At 45.0% G+C, this 17,467-nt stretch overlaps 1 protein-coding gene across 1 annotated transcript in view; it reads right to left on the bottom strand.

The window, feature by feature from the left end:
• Positions 1-437: 437 nt before the first annotated feature.
• LOC143984697 (HLA class II histocompatibility antigen, DQ beta 1 chain-like) overlaps positions 438-17,467 on the bottom strand; it is a 34,391-nt gene continuing 17,361 nt past the window's right edge. The window contains exons 4-6 of the mRNA XM_077484658.1: positions 15,106-15,219; positions 14,980-15,012; positions 438-3,289 (exon numbers count right to left, since the gene is read on the bottom strand). Of these exons, the coding sequence (XP_077340784.1) occupies positions 3,276-3,289; positions 14,980-15,012; positions 15,106-15,219 (161 nt within the window). The 3' untranslated portion in view covers positions 438-3,275. The remainder of the gene's footprint in view (positions 3,290-14,979; positions 15,013-15,105; positions 15,220-17,467) is intronic.

The raw sequence follows: 17,467 nt of genomic DNA, 5'->3' as shown, positions 1-17,467 counted from the left end.
GCTCCCACCAATTTTAAACCCCCTACTATGTCCAATTTACATACTCACCTGCCCAGCAGATCTAAAGTTGTCCTCCTGCGACAACAGACTATAACCTGTACCGCCATCCTTACACCTGCTAGGTTCCCAGCCTCATGATGATGCACACTCTACCAACCCTCTCATCTGTGACTTGTGTTTTAGTGTTACAAAGAGATCACACGTCACATAAGAAAGATAACAGGCACTTGAAAACTGTTTGTGTCATACAAATTTTCTAGATTGTGCAATTCAATAGCAAGTAATACAACTATCGCATACCAAAACACCCTTGTAGCATGTGCATATTTTTAGGTTTTATTGGCTAAATCTATAGAAACAAATATCCAGGCATTACTTTTTTGTTGTTTTTTTTTTTTGTTTGTTTGTTTTTTACTCTTTTAATACACCAGCAAAGATTGTATATTTAAAAGCTTTTATTTATTTTTTTAAAAGAATTACAAACACCCAACATAACATCTTACATGTCAAGCTTGACATTAAGCATATTAAGTCATTGCAGAGCACAATTACCGTAAAAAGTGTATTAAATACAGAGAAAACAATCACAATACATTTTTACTGAAGGTAGAAGAGTGAATACATTCTGATTAGTTGCACTTGCAATAAGCCTCATTTGACCCAATCACTGCATCTATATATATTTTCACTATCCTTTCACTAACCTTGAAGCTTACCTTCGGGGAAAAAGAAAAAACATTCCTCGCAGCGGGGCTGCCTCTTCACTGCAAGGGTTAAATGCTCACTAAGGTCTAGGGTACTGGAAAAAGATGTTTTACCACCTGACATCCACGCTATAGCCGAACGACGGCCACATCGCGGATGTGAATTCCCGGGAGGCCGTCATATGACGCCCTCCCCTGTGCCGCCTATCAATGCCCACCAGTGGTGCCAATCAGTGCCACCTAGAATTGCTGCCTATCAGTGTAACCAATCAGTGCCTATCACTGCCACCCATCAGTGCCCATCACTGCCACCCATTAGTGCCCATCAGTGCCACCTCATCAGCGTACATCAAAGACGGACAAAAATTACCCGTTATAAAATTTTAAAACAAAATAAAATAATTAAAAAATTCGGTCTTTTTACATAAAAAATAAAAATCGCACAGGTGATCAAATACCACCAAAAGAAAGCTCTATTTGGGGGGAAAAAATTATAAAAATGTAATTTGGGTACAGTGTTGTATGACCGTGCAATTGTCATTCGAAATGCAACAGCGCTGAAATCTGAAAATCTGCCTGGATAGGAGGGGGGTTTAAGTGCCCAGTAAGCAATTGGTTAAAGCCTGGCACACACAAAGAGATTATTGGATGCATGATCATTTGTTTTGTTTTTTTCATGCTAGTCTCATATTGAAAATAAAGAGGTTACTAATGTTACGAAATTTATTGTACCACAGAAAACTGTACTGATTAAACAAAAATTATACGATCTGGTATTGTACAGAAAAACATTTTGTGTTTGTCCCATCAGATAATTTCAGAGAAACTGTCGTGATCGGGTCTCGAAAGCTGTGTACCAACGATCAGATTATCGCACGATCTTTTTGTATGATTTTCTGATCGTGTGTACTGGGCTTTAGTTACCTGATCCCCACTCTGCCAGAAGCTGGCGCTCTCCTCTACCTCCCTACATTTTAGTGGAGGACTGTTCCTATGCTCAGCAGGGGAGCTGCACAGTGGTGGCCGCTCATGCAGGGCACATGGGCGCCGCCCCCATCCATGTGTCCAGCCCCCTAATTTACATGCAGGGTGCCGGATGCATGGATTTTAATGTTTTGTTTTGTTTTTCAAAAAAGGGTGGACTCACTATTGTGTTCCTCAGTCTCTTCCCAGTCAATCAAGGAGCAATTCCTGTAATCCGATTGGCCGTGGAGTCTTAGGACTCCGTTTTTCAGGACAGACTTCCTGTTTGCCAGGGAGGAGATTCAATTCATTTCCCCTGACTCCACAGGTAATGCCCTGATTGCCCAAGTCCCATCCATCTCCCACACGGAGGGGGGTCGATTGCCGCATTCCTGGTTGTCTCCGGCAGGGCAGTTTGGTGTTAGTTTTCCAACCCCAATATATTAAGCACTGGCTGCCACTGGACCTGCATAAGGGAAAAGAGGCTGCGAAGACTGGTCTAGCACCATGGCGGGAACCTGTGGGGGTGGAGGCTCAGGTAAATAAAATGTATTTTCCTGTCCTACAGGCCTAAGTAAGCATTTAACCTTTGCTGTAAGAGCATTTTTGTTGGAGTTCAGCATTAAAGAGTAATTTCAAGCAAACGCAAAAGTAAGGATTTGATGTATACATGTGCTGATTGTTTTACCAGACAAAGGATTTGTATTTCTGTTCAATCAATCAATTTCTGTTCAATAAATCAATTTCGGTAAATCAATATCATGGCCCTAAAAAATTATTGTCCAATCAGCAGGAAAGGGACACCTAAAACAGGAAAAAGTAGTGTCATCTGTCTGGTGATGTGGCATGAATTATAGTTCTGACTAAGTGGAAATGCAAGTCCTTTGTTTCCACTGTGTATTTATCTGTTTGCCTGGAGTTTCATTCATTTAACCTATTTTTATTTAAAAAAGGATTATTGGGAAGTTCTTGTTTAGGCATGGTGAGTGAGTAGGGATGAGCTTGTATGGGTATGGACAAGGGTCCATACCTACCTGAGCTATTCTGCAAAGAAGCTGTCAAAGCAGACAACTAGTCATAGGCTGCTGTGGCATTCCCCACACATATACATGTCCTTTGTATACATGCTGCTGTGGGATGGGGACAGTGCATCCGTCACCTTCGATTGGCTGCCTGCTTTGGCAGATCTGTGGTGGGGTAGCTCAGGTGGGTATGGACTTGTATCCATACCCATCCAAGCTCATCCCTGCTCATAATGCAGTTACCATGCCTAAATTATGAGTTTGGCTGCTTTGCAGCACTGAAGCATATTTTAATTCAACTGATGGTTTATATATTGCTAAGTTGCAACATTTTCTTTTGAAATTACCAACGCTATAATGATGGCTAGTATAAATCTTTTAGATGCATACGTGAACCATAGGATCTTTAGATTATTAAACTATAACATATGTTTTTTAAAACAGGCAACAGTTTTATATCTAATGTGTTCAATAGCTTAACAGATTCATTTGTTTTATGCTCAATTTCCTCTGAAGATTAGGGTTGAAGGCTGAAGCAGGATGAAGCTTCCATGGTAGGGTATATACAAAAAATTTTACTCTTAGATCAGCTCATGGGATCTGTAACAAAAAGAAGAAAAAAAAAAAAAGAAGATCAATTATAGAAGCACGTACAAACAAATGGATGGCAACATTTTACAATAATTGTTGGGCATACTTTGATACTTAACCAATGATCACCCACTCATTATGCACAATACTGACTCTAAATCATAGACCACTGCTGGTATATTAAGACTAAACTAATCTGATAATATTGATAATCTGTAAGTGTATGGACACCTTGAAAGCAATGGAAAAGATTTTTATTCAGAAAAAAATTGAGTTCATTGAAGGACACAGCCAAATCATTAAACAAATGGTTTTGATATTGCCACCTGCAGGAGCAGGATGCTAGGTGTAGCCAAAAAGACAAAACATGCCCTAGGGGTGGCCCTTTGCTGATGGCTAACCCCCCCCCCCCCCCAACTGCAACACACAGCTCAGTTAGCAGCCAGCAGTAATAGGATAACAACACTGACTAGCAAAAAAACTGGGTGAGGATCTTCTAGGACAATGAACAGTGGAGTCAGTCTTCCAAAAGCAGCCAGTAGAACTCAAGTACTCTCAAACAGCCCCACCACATCCAAGTGGTGTAGCCACCTCTTTAGGCTGAGGATGAAAGCACAGAGAAGGCAAAAAAAATTCCTCATTCTAATAAAAAGCCAACACCAGCTTCTGCAAAAAGAACGATTAATGCCATGTACACACGACTGGTTTTCCCGTCGGAAAAACCTCCGGAGTTCCGCTGAAACTGTCTTGCGTACACACGATCACACCAAAGTCCAATAGTTAAGAACGCAGTGATGTACAACAGGACTAGAAAAAGGAAGTTCGATAGCCAGTAGCCAATAGCCTCCGTCTCGTACTTGCTTCAGAGCATCGTTTTTGGTCCGTTGGAACAGCATACAGACGAGCGGTTTTCACAATAAGAATTGGTTCCGTCGAAAATATTTAAAACATGTTCTATTTCTAGGTCTGTCAGAATTTTCGTAAAAAAAAAAAAGTCTGATGGGGCATACACACGATCGGAATATACGATGAAAAGATTCCGTCATACTTTTTCTGTCGGACATTCCGCTCGTGTATACGGGGCATTAGGGCAAAGTAACACCTTAACTTTATGGAGCACTAAAACAGCTTTTGAGAAGAAAAAGCCAAACTGATAAAAGCTGCAGTGAAAGGAAGACTGCTTTTTGAGAGTCAGGAAGGGGATATCATGAATATTTTCAAAAAGAGGCCTTAGCAAGGCCAGCAAGTCCCAATTAAAGTGCCAGGGCAGTAGAGGAGGTCTGGAAGGAGGAACCACCCATGTATTACCTTGGAAGAAAGTACAACCTCATATTCAAAAAAGTTGGGATGTTGTGTAAAATCTACATAAAACAGAATGCAATGATTTGCAAATCTCAAACCCATATTTTTTTTCACATTAGAAAATAGAAACATAAAAAGTTAGAAAAACGTAGAAGACTTGGGACAGGGCAACAAAAACCTAGCAAAGTGCAACCCTATTTCCAATAGGCCAATAAATAAAGGCCAATAAATGTTTAGTGTGGTGTAGCATCCCATCTTCTTTAAACAGTACTCTGTAAATGTCTATGAACTGAGACCAGTTGCTTGAGTTTTGGGAAAGAAAGGTTTTCCCATTCTTTCCTGAGCATATGCTGCTCTAAAACCTGGATATATCTTTCAGCATTGATGCCGGCTTTTGAACTGCATGCTGATAGCAAGTCAGAAGGTGCCTCTTTAGTCCGGAGGATGCGGAGCCCATGGTGTCCAGATTTCCATTCGTCTGACCACAGAACAGTTTTCCATTTGATCTGCTTTTAATACCAGACACTTTCACCCCATTTCTGCCCAGGCCCATTTTCAGCGCTATCACACTTTGAATGACAATTGCTTGGTCATGCAACACTTTACCCATTTGAAATCTATAATTTTTTTCACACAAATAGAGCTTTCTTTTGATTGTATTTAATCACCACATTTTTTTTTTTTTTTGCTAAACAAAAAAAGACCGAAAATTAAAAAAAAAAAAAAATTATCAAATTTTGCAATTAAAAAATTGGTCTTCATACATTTAGGCCAAAATTTATACTGCTACATTTCTTTGGTGAAAGTAACCAAAATCAGAGTTTATTATTATGTCTGTAGGAAAGTTATAGAGTCCACAAACTATGGTATATGTATAGGTTTAGAACCTGGCCTGGTTGGACGCTTTGGGTATCAGTGTTCCCTGGAACAAATCAGTGGGTGGGCCGGGCCCCGCTGAGGAGTCTGGGGAGGGGTACTTAAGATGTTGAAGTCATGTGTTCTGGGTTAGTTCGTGAGGCCATAGTGGCCTGTAGCTGATTCTGGACTGGGGTAGCCCCGCGAGGGGTCCCGGTCACGGGAGCGTGTGTCGCTCCACAACATGCTTCGGTTGGTTAGCCCCAACAGATCTGGACTGGGGTGGGGTGGGGATCCTTCTGTTCCCGAGTCTCGGAACAGGCTGGTCCAAGGCGCAGTAACTGAGGGAGGATTCAAGGCGTTCGGGTGTGTTCTTGGCTTAGAGGGGCATTGCAGCTCATGTAACCGACCGGGGGAGGACTCTTCGGAGGAGGGCCAATAAGCTGGCATCCTAAGAAGTGCCTGGTTGCTGGGTTGTGAAGAACGTTGACGAATCAACGCTTTTTCCAGTACTGCCAAGGAGATGGGGAACGTTCCAGGTACTGAGGAAAAAGGTTCCTGTTCACTTTCAGTTACAACTTGTTCAAGGTCAGAGATTTCACAAGTTCTGAATCAAAGTGCTGATTGCCATAATCTCTGGCTAGAGATCTGTTCAGCTTTGAAGCACCCAGTTGCAAATGGCTACTCTCTGGGTAGTACTAGAGACATTCTGATATTAGCAGTTCAAGGTGCCCGAGTTCCTTCACCCTTGCCCTCTGTTCCCATACGAGACTGTGTTTGTTGGATGTTACCCCTGCAAATAAAAAACTTTCTAAAGGGCTTTTATGGTGTCAGCGTCCAAAGTTGTTGGGTACTAACTCTGGGAACCCCTAGACATGGAACAACAAGCTGATTGGAGGTAACCGGTAAGCCCAAAAGTTAAGGCCGCCCTGCCAAGGGTTATGGCCGCTACATATATATCTGAAAATTGCTCAATCCTAATGTACCAACGGGCTAAATTTATCAATGTACTGATGGCATATCTTGAGGCTCAAAAACACCAGTGCAGCACAAATACCCCCAAAGGACCCCTTTGGAAAGTAGACAGTCTAAAGTCATACACACGATCAGACTTTGTACAAACTTTCCTGTGGATTTTTGTACAAAGGGCGTTGCCCGTAAACTTGTATTGCATACACACGATCAAACTTTTTAGGCAACAAACACGAACATAGTGACATTTAAACGTACTGAAGACTCTTCAAAAGAGGACATTCAATTACTCCAGCGCCACCCTTTGGTAAACTTCTGTATTGTTTTCTGATCTTTTGCATTGGTTCTGAGCATGCGTTTTTACTTTGTACAAAAGTCTGATGGTTTTGTGTACACCTTAAAACAGCTAAATTGCATGTTTGTTGTCAAAAAGTCAGATTGTGTATATGGGCCTTAAGATGTTAAAAGGCATGGTGAGTTTTTTGGAGAATTTTTTTTTTTTCACAATTTCTTTTTACATACTGTCACCAGTGCAGTACAGCATCATCATATAACTGGAGTGGCGGTGATCAGGGACACTGACTGGTGACCTTATATATAAAATAATAATAATCATAGTTTTGTTTTTGTTTTTTATTATTACATTTTTTCCTCTTTTTTTTATTTGTTCTTGCATGCTGTAACCATCACAGAATCATTCCCATTTTTAATGCAGTGCTGTCAGAGGGCCCAATGATCATGGGCATTTAATATTGCATTTCAGCGTTCTTCTTTGCACACATAGATTTCTCCACATTCTCTGAATTTTTTGATGCTCCTCTAGAGCATTGATGTTTTGGGGCTTTTGCTGGGCAACACAGACTTTCAACTTCCTCCAAAGGTTTTCTATGGGGTTGAGATCTGGAGACTGGCTAGGCCACTCCAGGACCTTGAAATGCTTCTAACGAAGCCACTCCTTCATTGCCCAGGCAGTGTGTTTGGGATCATTGTCATGCTGAAAGACCCAGCCACGTTTCATCTTCAATGCCCTTGCTAATGGGAGGAAGTTTGCACTCAAAATCTGACGATACATGGCCCCATTCATTCTTTCATGTACACAGATCAGTCGTCCTGTTCCCTTTGCAGAGAAACAGCCCCAAAGCATGATGTTGCCACCCCCATGCTTCACAGTAGGTATTGTGTTCTTTGGTTGCAACTCAGCATTCTCTCTCCTACAAACATGATGAGTTGTGTTTCTACCAAACAGTCCTACTTTGGTTTCATTTGACCATAAGACATTTTCCCAATCCTCTTCTGGATCATCCAAATGCTCTCTAGCAAACCTCAGATGGGACATGTACTGGCTTAAGCAGGGAGGCACGTCTGGCACTGCAGGATCTGAGTCCCTGGCAACGTAGTGTATTACTGATGGTCACCTTTGTTACGTTGGTCCCAGCTCTTTGCAGGTCATTCACTAGGTCCCTCTGTGTGTTTCTGGGATTTTTGCTCAGCGTTCTTGTGATCATTTTGACCCCACGTGGGAGATCTTGCGTGTAGCTACAGATCGAGTGTCATCATAACAGTGTGCATACCCACTGCTGCACTGGTAGCAGTTTCAACTCCAACTGCCATCTTTTCCTCCACCAGGACAGAGCTCCGAGCTGAGGAAAGTGAAGGCTGTTGTGGCACTACTGCTGCAACACGTGAATCATTACTGGCACAGGTAACTTACATTACTGCCCCCACAGCACACTCTGCTCAGCCAATCCCTCACCAGCATCATATACCTATTGGTCACAGGGAAGCACAGGTGCAGTAGGGTCTTTGCAGCTAGCAGCCATTTTGTCCTAAACACATACTGCAGCTTTGGTAGAGATGCTGCTGGTATCAGCAGGGGCAGAGACAGAATCATCCATGTCTGGGTGCTTGGCACAGATCCATCTCTATTCCCCTGATGGTCCTTTGTCCCTGGTTTTCTTTCCATGTCTGCAGAGGATTCCTCCACAGCAGAAAATTCCCCACAGGACTGGATATTTCAACTATCCACCACAGCCAGTGAGCAGCCATGTTGTTAAGAGCTAGCTTTGTGTACTGGGATTTCTCCACAAGTACTGGTTTTGCCGGTTTGTGTGTAATGCCGCGTACACACGACCAGACTTTGAGGGACTAAGTCCGACAGACTTTCGACGGAGTTCTGACGGAGTTCTGACAGAGTTCTGACGGACTTTCCGAATGAACGGACTTGGCCACACACAATCACACCAAAGTCCGACGGATTCGAACGTGATGAGGTACGACTGGACTAGAATAAGGAAGTTCATAGCCAGTAGCCAATAGCTGCCCTCGCGTCGGTTTTAGTCCGTCAGACTAGCACACACACGAGCGGATTTCTCAGTAGGAACTGGGTCCGGCAGAGTTCTGTCGGAAAAATTTGAAACATGTTCCATTTCTAAAGTCTGTCAGACTTTTGCAAATCAAAAGTCTGCTGCAGCCCACACACGTTTGAATAGTCTGCCAGAATCATTCCGTCAGACTTTTGATGTTGAAAAGTCTGGTCGTGTGTATGGGGCATAACTCTTCTGACAATTCCCAGAAACTTCTGAGGAATCCCAGAAAAACCATACCCGTCTGCGCTCACGGGTGACTCCCTCTGCTGGAGGAATGTTATTGTGCTTTGTTTACTCTAAACCCCCTGGATGGTTGCCGCTGAGAATTCCTAGGCCTGACATAGAAGGAGAAGTACCAACGCAGATGGAGCAGGGTCATCTGTTACCCGAGGCTGCTGATCCACAGAACTTGGTGATGCAAATCATTTTCATTATCAGACTTATCAAAAAACAATAAAGTTTGTTTCTTTACTCTGCTTTCCAATTCTTGTAAATCCGGATTCATGGCTGGTAGATTTTTACTCCAGGCCTGAAAGTATTTGTGATCAGTTTTCAAAACTTTAAATTTCTCCTCAGTTCTTCTAATTGCCATAAAATGGTCAATAATCTGTCTGAAGACATCCACACTCACACCAGGGCCAGGACCTGCAGCCAGAGGCGGCTCTCTAATTAGGCAAATTAGGCATTAGCCTAAGGCCTCACACTCACAGGGGCCTCGCGACCGTCTAATTTGCCTGACAATGGGAGAGGAAGAGAGCCAAGCATCGGAAAGGATTGCGCTGCCTACGGATGGGCGGCACCAATCTAGAACAACGGGACTGCACTGTCTGCTATGCTAACTCCCTCCCCCGCCACCTTCTCATCTCTTTTATGGGCTTGGGCATTGCTGTATGGGGTGAGTCACTGGCCCTGTTCCACTATGATTCCTGTAAGAAAAACAAGCCGGTGATCACAGGGGAGGTGAGCAGTGTCAGTACGTCCTCTAATTGCTTATGAGGATGCTGGAATCAGCTCACACACTGCCCGCTCTGTCCTCTGCACATCCTGCAGATAGGTGTGTTGGAGAGCTGACAAGTGGGCGTGCGACGTGCCCAGTGGAGGCAAGACATCTCACTGCTCACCGTGCTCGGTCTGGAGACTAATTAGCTGAAGACAGCGGGGTTGACTGCTTTGTGAAGCCTGCCCCCCACGTGTGTTGTTGATTCACCCCAACGATGCAGAGGCTGCTCAGAGTGCCTGAGCATCTGATGAGTTCGGGGATTGGTGTGAGTCCGATGACATGGACGATCAGTTTTTCTGCATGCATGAACACTCTGTTCATCACCCAGCAAACCACTTCTCTTCCATGTGACCCCCTCTTCATCCCCATCCCTCTCTCTCTCCTCCTCTTCATCCCCACCCCCCTCTCTCCCCTCCTCTTCATCCCCACCCCCCTCTCACCCCCTCTTCATCCCCACCCCCCTCTCTCCCTCTCTTCATCCCCACCCCCTTCTCTCCTCTCCTCTTCATCCCCATCCCTTGCTCTCGCTTCTCTCCCACCTCTTCATCCCCATCCCTCTCTCTCTCTCTCCTGCCTCTATCCACCCTCTTCATCCCCATCCCTCTCTCTCCCCCCTCTTCATCCCCATCCCTCTCTTAGCCTCTCTCTCCCTCGCTCCCCTCTCTTCATCTCCATCCCTCTCTCTCCTGCCTCTCTCCCCCACTTCATCCCCATCCCTCTCTCTCCCCACTCTTCATCCCCATCCCTCTCTTCCTCTCTCCCCCCCCCCTCATCCCCATCTCTCTCTTCCCCCTTCCCACCTCTCTCCCTCTTTCCCGCCTCCCCTCTCTCCCCTCTCTCCTCACCCCTCCCTCCCTCCCCCCTCTCTCTCCTCACCCCTCCCTCTCCTCCCCCCTCTCTCTCTGTCTCCTCCCCATCTCTCCCTCCCCCCCATATCTCTTCCCCTCCTCTTCCCCTCCCCCCATATCTCTCCCCCTCCCCCCATATCTCTCCCCCTCCCCCCATCTCTTCCCCCTCTCTCCTTCCCTCTCCCTCCCCTCCTCTCTTCCTCCCCCCTCTCTTCTTCCCCACTATCACTTCCCTCCTCTCTTCTTCCCCACTATCACTCCCCTCCTCTATTCTTCCCCACTATAACTCCCCTCCTCTCTTACCCCCTCCCCTCCCCTCTCCAATCTCTCTCTCTCTCTTTCCAATCTCTCCCCTCTCTCCCTCCTCCCCCCTCTCCCTCCCCTCTCTCCTCCACTATCTCTCTCTACCTCTCGCTCCTCCCCTCCCTTTCTTCTCCCCTTTCTCTTTCCTCTCTCTCCACTCCTCACTCACCCCCCTCTGTCTCTCACCCCCACACTATTTTGCTCCCCTTTTCTCTCTTTCTCCCCACCCCCCTTCCCCCTACTCTCTAACATTTTCCTACCTCCCTCTTTCTCTCCTCTCTCTTCTTCCCTTTCACCCTCCTCGTTCACCCCTTTTGCTCCCCCTCTCTTTCTCTCCCTCTCTCCTCCTTCTCCCTCTCTTGGCAGGGAAGAGGGAGAGTGGGAGGTAGGCCAAGTTGCTGCACCATGGGCCTCAGGGTAGTACTTGCACCCTGGGCCAAAAGTTGCCAGTCGGCTCCTGCTTTCATTTTTCCCTACACTAGTTTGCCTTTTCCTGACACTGCAGTACAAATAAATTCAGCAGGTGCTTTTCTGTATTCAGGTTCACTGACCATAGTAAATGAATTGGCTGTGTCCACAGCAGTTATGGGGCATAGGTTTAAGAAAATAGATGATGGATCTATGGCCTTTGTTAGGTAATGTGAAATTTAGTCATAGCGTAGAGCTGTCTAGTAAGTGCCATTCACTATAAAGAGGGAGCTTGTATTGCAGTGCATATCCTGGTGTGATATGATCCAATGACATGCTGGAATCCTTGAGGACTGGCCATGGGTGAATTGAATTGCCAGCAGTTCTTTGTACACTTTACAATGCAATGTATTCATTTTTATTGCTTGAATTATTTTTATTATTATGAGTGGGACTCATGTCTAAGTTTTGCCTAAGGCCTCACAAAGCCTAGAGCCACCTCTGCCTACAGTCAGGACCTCCGCACCCTCCTCACTAGGCCCTGTGTCATCAGTGTGACCCCTCCCAAGGCCTTCCCCAGGATCAGGCATTGTACCTGGGCCAAGTTAGCAGGCAAGGCCCAGGCTGTAAATAATGGTTCTCAGAGAGAGCTCCTTCAGTTTGTCCCCCTCCTTCTCCCACTGACCATCAATGTAAACAGCATTCTTCTGGGCTTTCCACCAATCAGACGACCCTCTCTGGATCCTCCCACCCCTTCCGGGTGACGCTGCAAACTATGCATCCCCAGTGCTTTACCGTATGAGACGGCAACGCCAGCATACTTGATTCCCTGAATGCTGGACGAAGACATTCCCCCCCATACTCAGTGGCCTAGACCGAGCCCTCATATGGGCGGCATGCCGGCCCTGTATTAAGGACGTGGATGAGATTGACACTACACAAGTGGCAAAGTGGTGAGCTGTATCTATCCCTATATTAGGTGGGGTGTTTTTCATCTTTACGCACACTTACTTGCCATTTCAATATCCAGTAATTCCTCAGGAGGGATTGTTTCATTCTGTGTCCAATTCATATGGATTGTGTAAGGTTTGCATTAGTAATCCCCAGTTCAACTGAATGGAGCCAAATGCATGAAATCTCTATACCGGTAACTACCTACGCTGGCATACTTAGTGAACTGTTCACTGCCTTTATCCAAATCACGACTGCACTAGGACTGTATTAAGAGAACTACTCCCGCATACTTGAGAGGCCTGAATGTCTGTTTGTGGTGGCCAACTGTGTCCATAAAGACAATTGTGTAATTTTAGATAAATGTAGTGGAGGTGGTTATACCTCTCAAGTATGCGGGTATGTTAGTATCATGTGGAAATTTCAATAAAGATTTTTAGTTTCATAATACCGGCAGTTCCTTGTTGACAAATCCTTTTGGGAAATTCTTCTCCCTTCTGTTTATATGTAATTCTAATTCAGAGGAAATGTGGTTGATAACTTTGTAATCCCCGGGGTTAAGGTATGTTATGACCACGACAGGGACTATCTATATTCATAAACCCCTATCCAAGTCTCACTAAGGCCCCTGTCACACTTATACGATTTGTCCCACGATTTTGGACTGCAAAATCGCATGACAAGACATTCTCCATGATTTTCAATGACTAGCATTCATATTAGCATGACTTTAAGTCGTGCCGACTTCAAAGTAGTTCCTACAATACTTTTTTTTCTGAAGTCAGATCAAAGTCGGATACCTGTATTAAGGGATCTGACTTTGGCATGCGACTTGTGCATGAAGGGGAACTCCACAGCAATTTTTTTTTTTTAATTCATACGGCATGGGTTCCCCCTCCAAGAGCATACCAGGCCCTTTGGTCTTAGCAGGCAGCCCGGTAGGTCAAGAAAGGGGGTGGAGACGAGAGAGCACCCCCCTCCTGAACCATACCAGGCCACATGCCCTCAACAAGGGGGAGGTGGATGCTTTGGTGCCCCCCCCCACCCCAAAGATCCTTGTCCCATGTTGATGAGGACAAGGGCCTTCTCCCGACAACCCTGGCCATTGGCTGTCCGGGTCTGCGGATGGGTCCCAATTCCCCACCCTATGTGAATGAGTACAGGGTACCCCTACCCATTCACCTGAAAAAAAAGTGTCAACAATAAAACACACTACACAGGTTTTTAAGGTAATTTATTAGGCAGCTCTGGGGGTCTCTTCTGCCTTCTCCCCTCTCCGGCCTCTTCTCCGCTCGCTCCAGTTTTTCTCCCGTTGTCCGGTTTCTTCTGCTGGGTCTCCTCTGCTTTCTTCTGCTCTTTTGCCCACTCTTTTGCTAGCTCTTTCCTGGTCTTCTCAGCTGTCTTATTCCCTCTGCTGTTCTTCCGATGCTGACCAAACGCCCATGTGCGTGGTGTACAACAACTTATATTGGCATGGGTCGGGGTCACTGGGTGATGTCACCCAGTGACCCTGTCCCTTATGATGTCACCGCGTCAGGAGGGAGGTGACATCATAAGGGGCGAGGTCACCGGATGACATTACCCGGTGACCACGCCCCATGCCAATATAAGTCGTTGCACACTGTGCATGCGGCATTACAGCGGGAGAGAGTGTTGAGTCAACATCTGAAGAAGAGCAGAGGGAATAAGACAATGGAGAAGACTGGGAAAGAGCTAGCAAAAGAGCAGAAGAAAGTGAAGGAGACCCGGCAGAAGACACTGGACAGAGGGAGAAGAACCGGAGAGAGCGGAGAAGAGGCCGGAGAGGGGAGAAGGCAGAAGAGACCCCCGAAGCTGCCTAATAAATTACTTTAAAAACCTGTGTAGTGTGTTTTATTGTTGACACTTTTTTTCCAGGTGAATGGGTAGGGGTACCCCATACTCATTCACATAGGGTGGGGGACCGGGATCTGGGGCCCCCTTATTAAAGGGGCTCCCAGATTACACTAAGCCCCCTGCCCGCAGACCCCGACAACCAACGGCCAGGGTTGTCGGGAAGAGGCCCTTGTCCTCATCAACATGGGGACAAGGTGCTTTGGGGTGGGGGGCTGCAGGGTGCCCCCTTTCCCCAAAGTACCCACCCCTCATGTTGAGGGCATGCTGCCTGGTACAGTTTAGGGGGGCGCTTGCTCGATCCCCTTTCTTGACCAGCCGAGCTGCGTGCTCTGATAAGGGTCTGGTATGGATTTTGGGGGGACCCCCACAACGTTTTTTTCAGTGTAGGGGGTTCCCCTTAAAATCCATACCAGACCTAAGGGCCTGGTATGCTCTTGGAGGGTCAACTGCCTTTTTTTTTTTATTGGTGTGGACTTCCCCCTAATTATTCAGGGATAAAAGTTGGATCCCTGGTCATTGAAGTCGGACTGTTTTGTCAAAATTGTGGCCACAAAATCGCAGAGAAATCTTGCAACTTTGGAATCGCACAAGTGTGAAAGGGGCCTAAATTGGATGTAGCTACAGTGTCTTTTTACATGTTTGTTCTGTTATAACCACCAATGTAAGGAGCGTTCTTCCCACTGACCACCAATGAATTGATTTTCGCTGGGTCCTTTGAGACCTGAAAATTATTTCAAGGGTACCTCCTGGGTAAAAAGGTTGAGAAAGCCCACACTAAATAATTGGAGAGCAAACAAATCTAAAAATGTATGTACTCACTGTTTTGCTGTACAGGCAAGAATCTGGTGGCACCTAAAGAAAACAAAAAACAGGTTTAAAGAGAATTTGTTGGCTTTGTTGGTTAAAAATTAGGAAGTCAAATTTTGGCAAGGTTGGTGAAAATACCTTTTGTATTTCGCAGATACACAAGGAGCCCAACAATGAAGAAAACCACTCCCAGGACAAACCCCACTATGCCGGTCAGCATCTTGCTTCGAGCAGCTTCCGATGTTTCAAATTCTACAAAAGAACACATGACAATACAGTTTAGTCCATAAAGATAGATTTTTTTTAACCCCTTCATGACCAAGGTCAAAACAAACCTTAAGACCCTTTTGGGTGAAGTTCTGCTTGTTTGCACCCTCCCCCTCCACTGCCACATTTGGCACTTTTTTTGGGCAGAGGGGGAGCTGGGTACCTGACTTTGAAAGCTACCGGCTCTCACTTATGGTCAGATGCAAGGTGCAGCGAATCTCATTTAAGCACAGTAGGAAACCGGCTGTGAATCTGCAAGGCTTTAGCTCTGGTTCACATTGATGCTACTTTGAAATCACGCTACATCACTTGAAGTAACGCGATTGCAAAGTAGCAAGGTCAGCGTGATTTCAGGTGCTACTTGATAGACACCTGTGTGGCTTCATGCATAGATGTCTATTGAAGTTGCACCTGAAATCAGCAAAAGTAGTACAGAAACTACTAATCGGTGTCGCACTGCCTTCAATAAGCTGCAACTTGTCATGTGATTTGATCTCTCAAATCACATGAAAAAACGCTCCAATGTGAACCCAGGCTTACTGCCAGTTTCCCTAACTTACGGTGAGGGCACCTGCACACGAAGCCGATTGAAGAATCAGCTCGGGTGAGGACATCGCTGGCTCCCTGGACAGGTCCTTATATTTAAAGTCAGCAGCTACAATATTTGGGGGGGGGGGGGAGCCTAGAGTTCCTGGAGTTCCTCTTTAACACCCAAAGCCAATTTTGCAACTTTGACATGTGCTAGTATATTCATACATTTCACAACTACTTAGTGCACCCAGGTGGATTATACCACATTGTCTTCAGTACAGATTGGGCTTAACATTTGGTGGATAATGGATAATGTTAATGGATATCTCCTGATTTTTCTTTTTAGCAAAAACTGGCCCAAAATAGTACAACATATTGTAACCTTTGCTGTTATGCAGAGAAAAAGAGGAAAAGTTGGGACTTTGAAACAAAGCCTGTCATTATGAATGGGAATACAAAGGTTTATGAAAATAATATATTTTATTACCAAGTTCCTATTTGAGCATGCCAAACCATGAAAAACCATCTATAGCGATCCATAATAATATATTTGTAGTCAACAAGACTTACGTATAAAATTATGCTTACGGCATGGGATACAAGTCAATATACTGTATAAATATGATAAAATATAAATATGATTAATACAAAGAATTCATGAATTACTCATACATCAGATAGTACACATGATGTATAAAAAAATTGTGGGATTGAAGCCTGGTATGTTTTGGCACCTATTGTTGAAACTCTACGCGTTTTGTGAATCACGTTCACTCATCAGGTGTATGGATGCAAAAATGTATTCACTGTAAGTACAGAAAAATCAAATATATAAATATAATATACCCTTCATAAAAATGAAGGAGGGAAAACTTTCTAAATAATGCAAAAAAGTTCCCTTAAAAAGTATTTTAGATATACTGATACAGATCAGCCCAAGAACTGAACTGCCCGCCCTGGAGCTGAGGCAGGAAACCCAAACCAAGTCAGGGGATCAGCTAGTAGGCAGGTTAGGTCATCACAATGCAATCCCAGTGAGGATAGATGGTCTAATAACAATCCACACCAATCTGGAAGATAATGATTGTATGGTGAGTGGTGTGTGAAATTTATAAATAGTGAAAACGTGGAAAAAAAGTTTAAAAAATATATAGAAAAAGAATATGTGAAAAAGGCGTGTGTGAAAATATGAAAAAAAAAAACCCTAAACAGGAAATGAGAGAAAAGTGTGAGTGGAGTCACAAAGGACTCCTGCCTACCTTGCATGTGTAAAAAACAATGTGAGATCAGTGATGTGGTGTCTCTCTCATGGTAAAGGATTGAAGAGTGATTTCCTGGCCAAACCGCAGATGATATACCCGAGATCCAAGGCGGGTCCCCACCAGCGTGATATTACACTCTTTGGGCTGGATTGGGCAAAGATACAGCTCACATGTCCAGCAGGATTGCTGAAGCGTAAGATGGATACAAAATGCCCATGCCCCCCCAGTGCCACTAGGACGCGGCTGGCAGGGTGCTGTGCATGGCACCGATGCACAGGAGGACACCCTCGCAACCACCTAAATGGGGCAGGGAGGGGAGGGACTACCGCACATTGCAGCCCTGGACCAGACAAACAAAAAGGGAAGGGTGTCTCCAATGCCTAGTGCATACAATGAGAAATTGTAGTGATGCACCGAAATTGGTTTTGGCCAAGTGCATC

Source organism: Lithobates pipiens, unplaced genomic scaffold (genome assembly GCF_037356315.1).
Source record: "Lithobates pipiens isolate NorthernLeopardFrog02 unplaced genomic scaffold, aLitPip1_a1.2 Scaffold_1, whole genome shotgun sequence".
Lineage (NCBI taxonomy): Eukaryota > Metazoa > Chordata > Amphibia > Anura > Ranidae > Lithobates > Lithobates pipiens.
The sequence above is the reverse complement of the archived record's forward strand: the minus strand, read 5'-3'. Positions and strand labels throughout refer to the sequence as shown.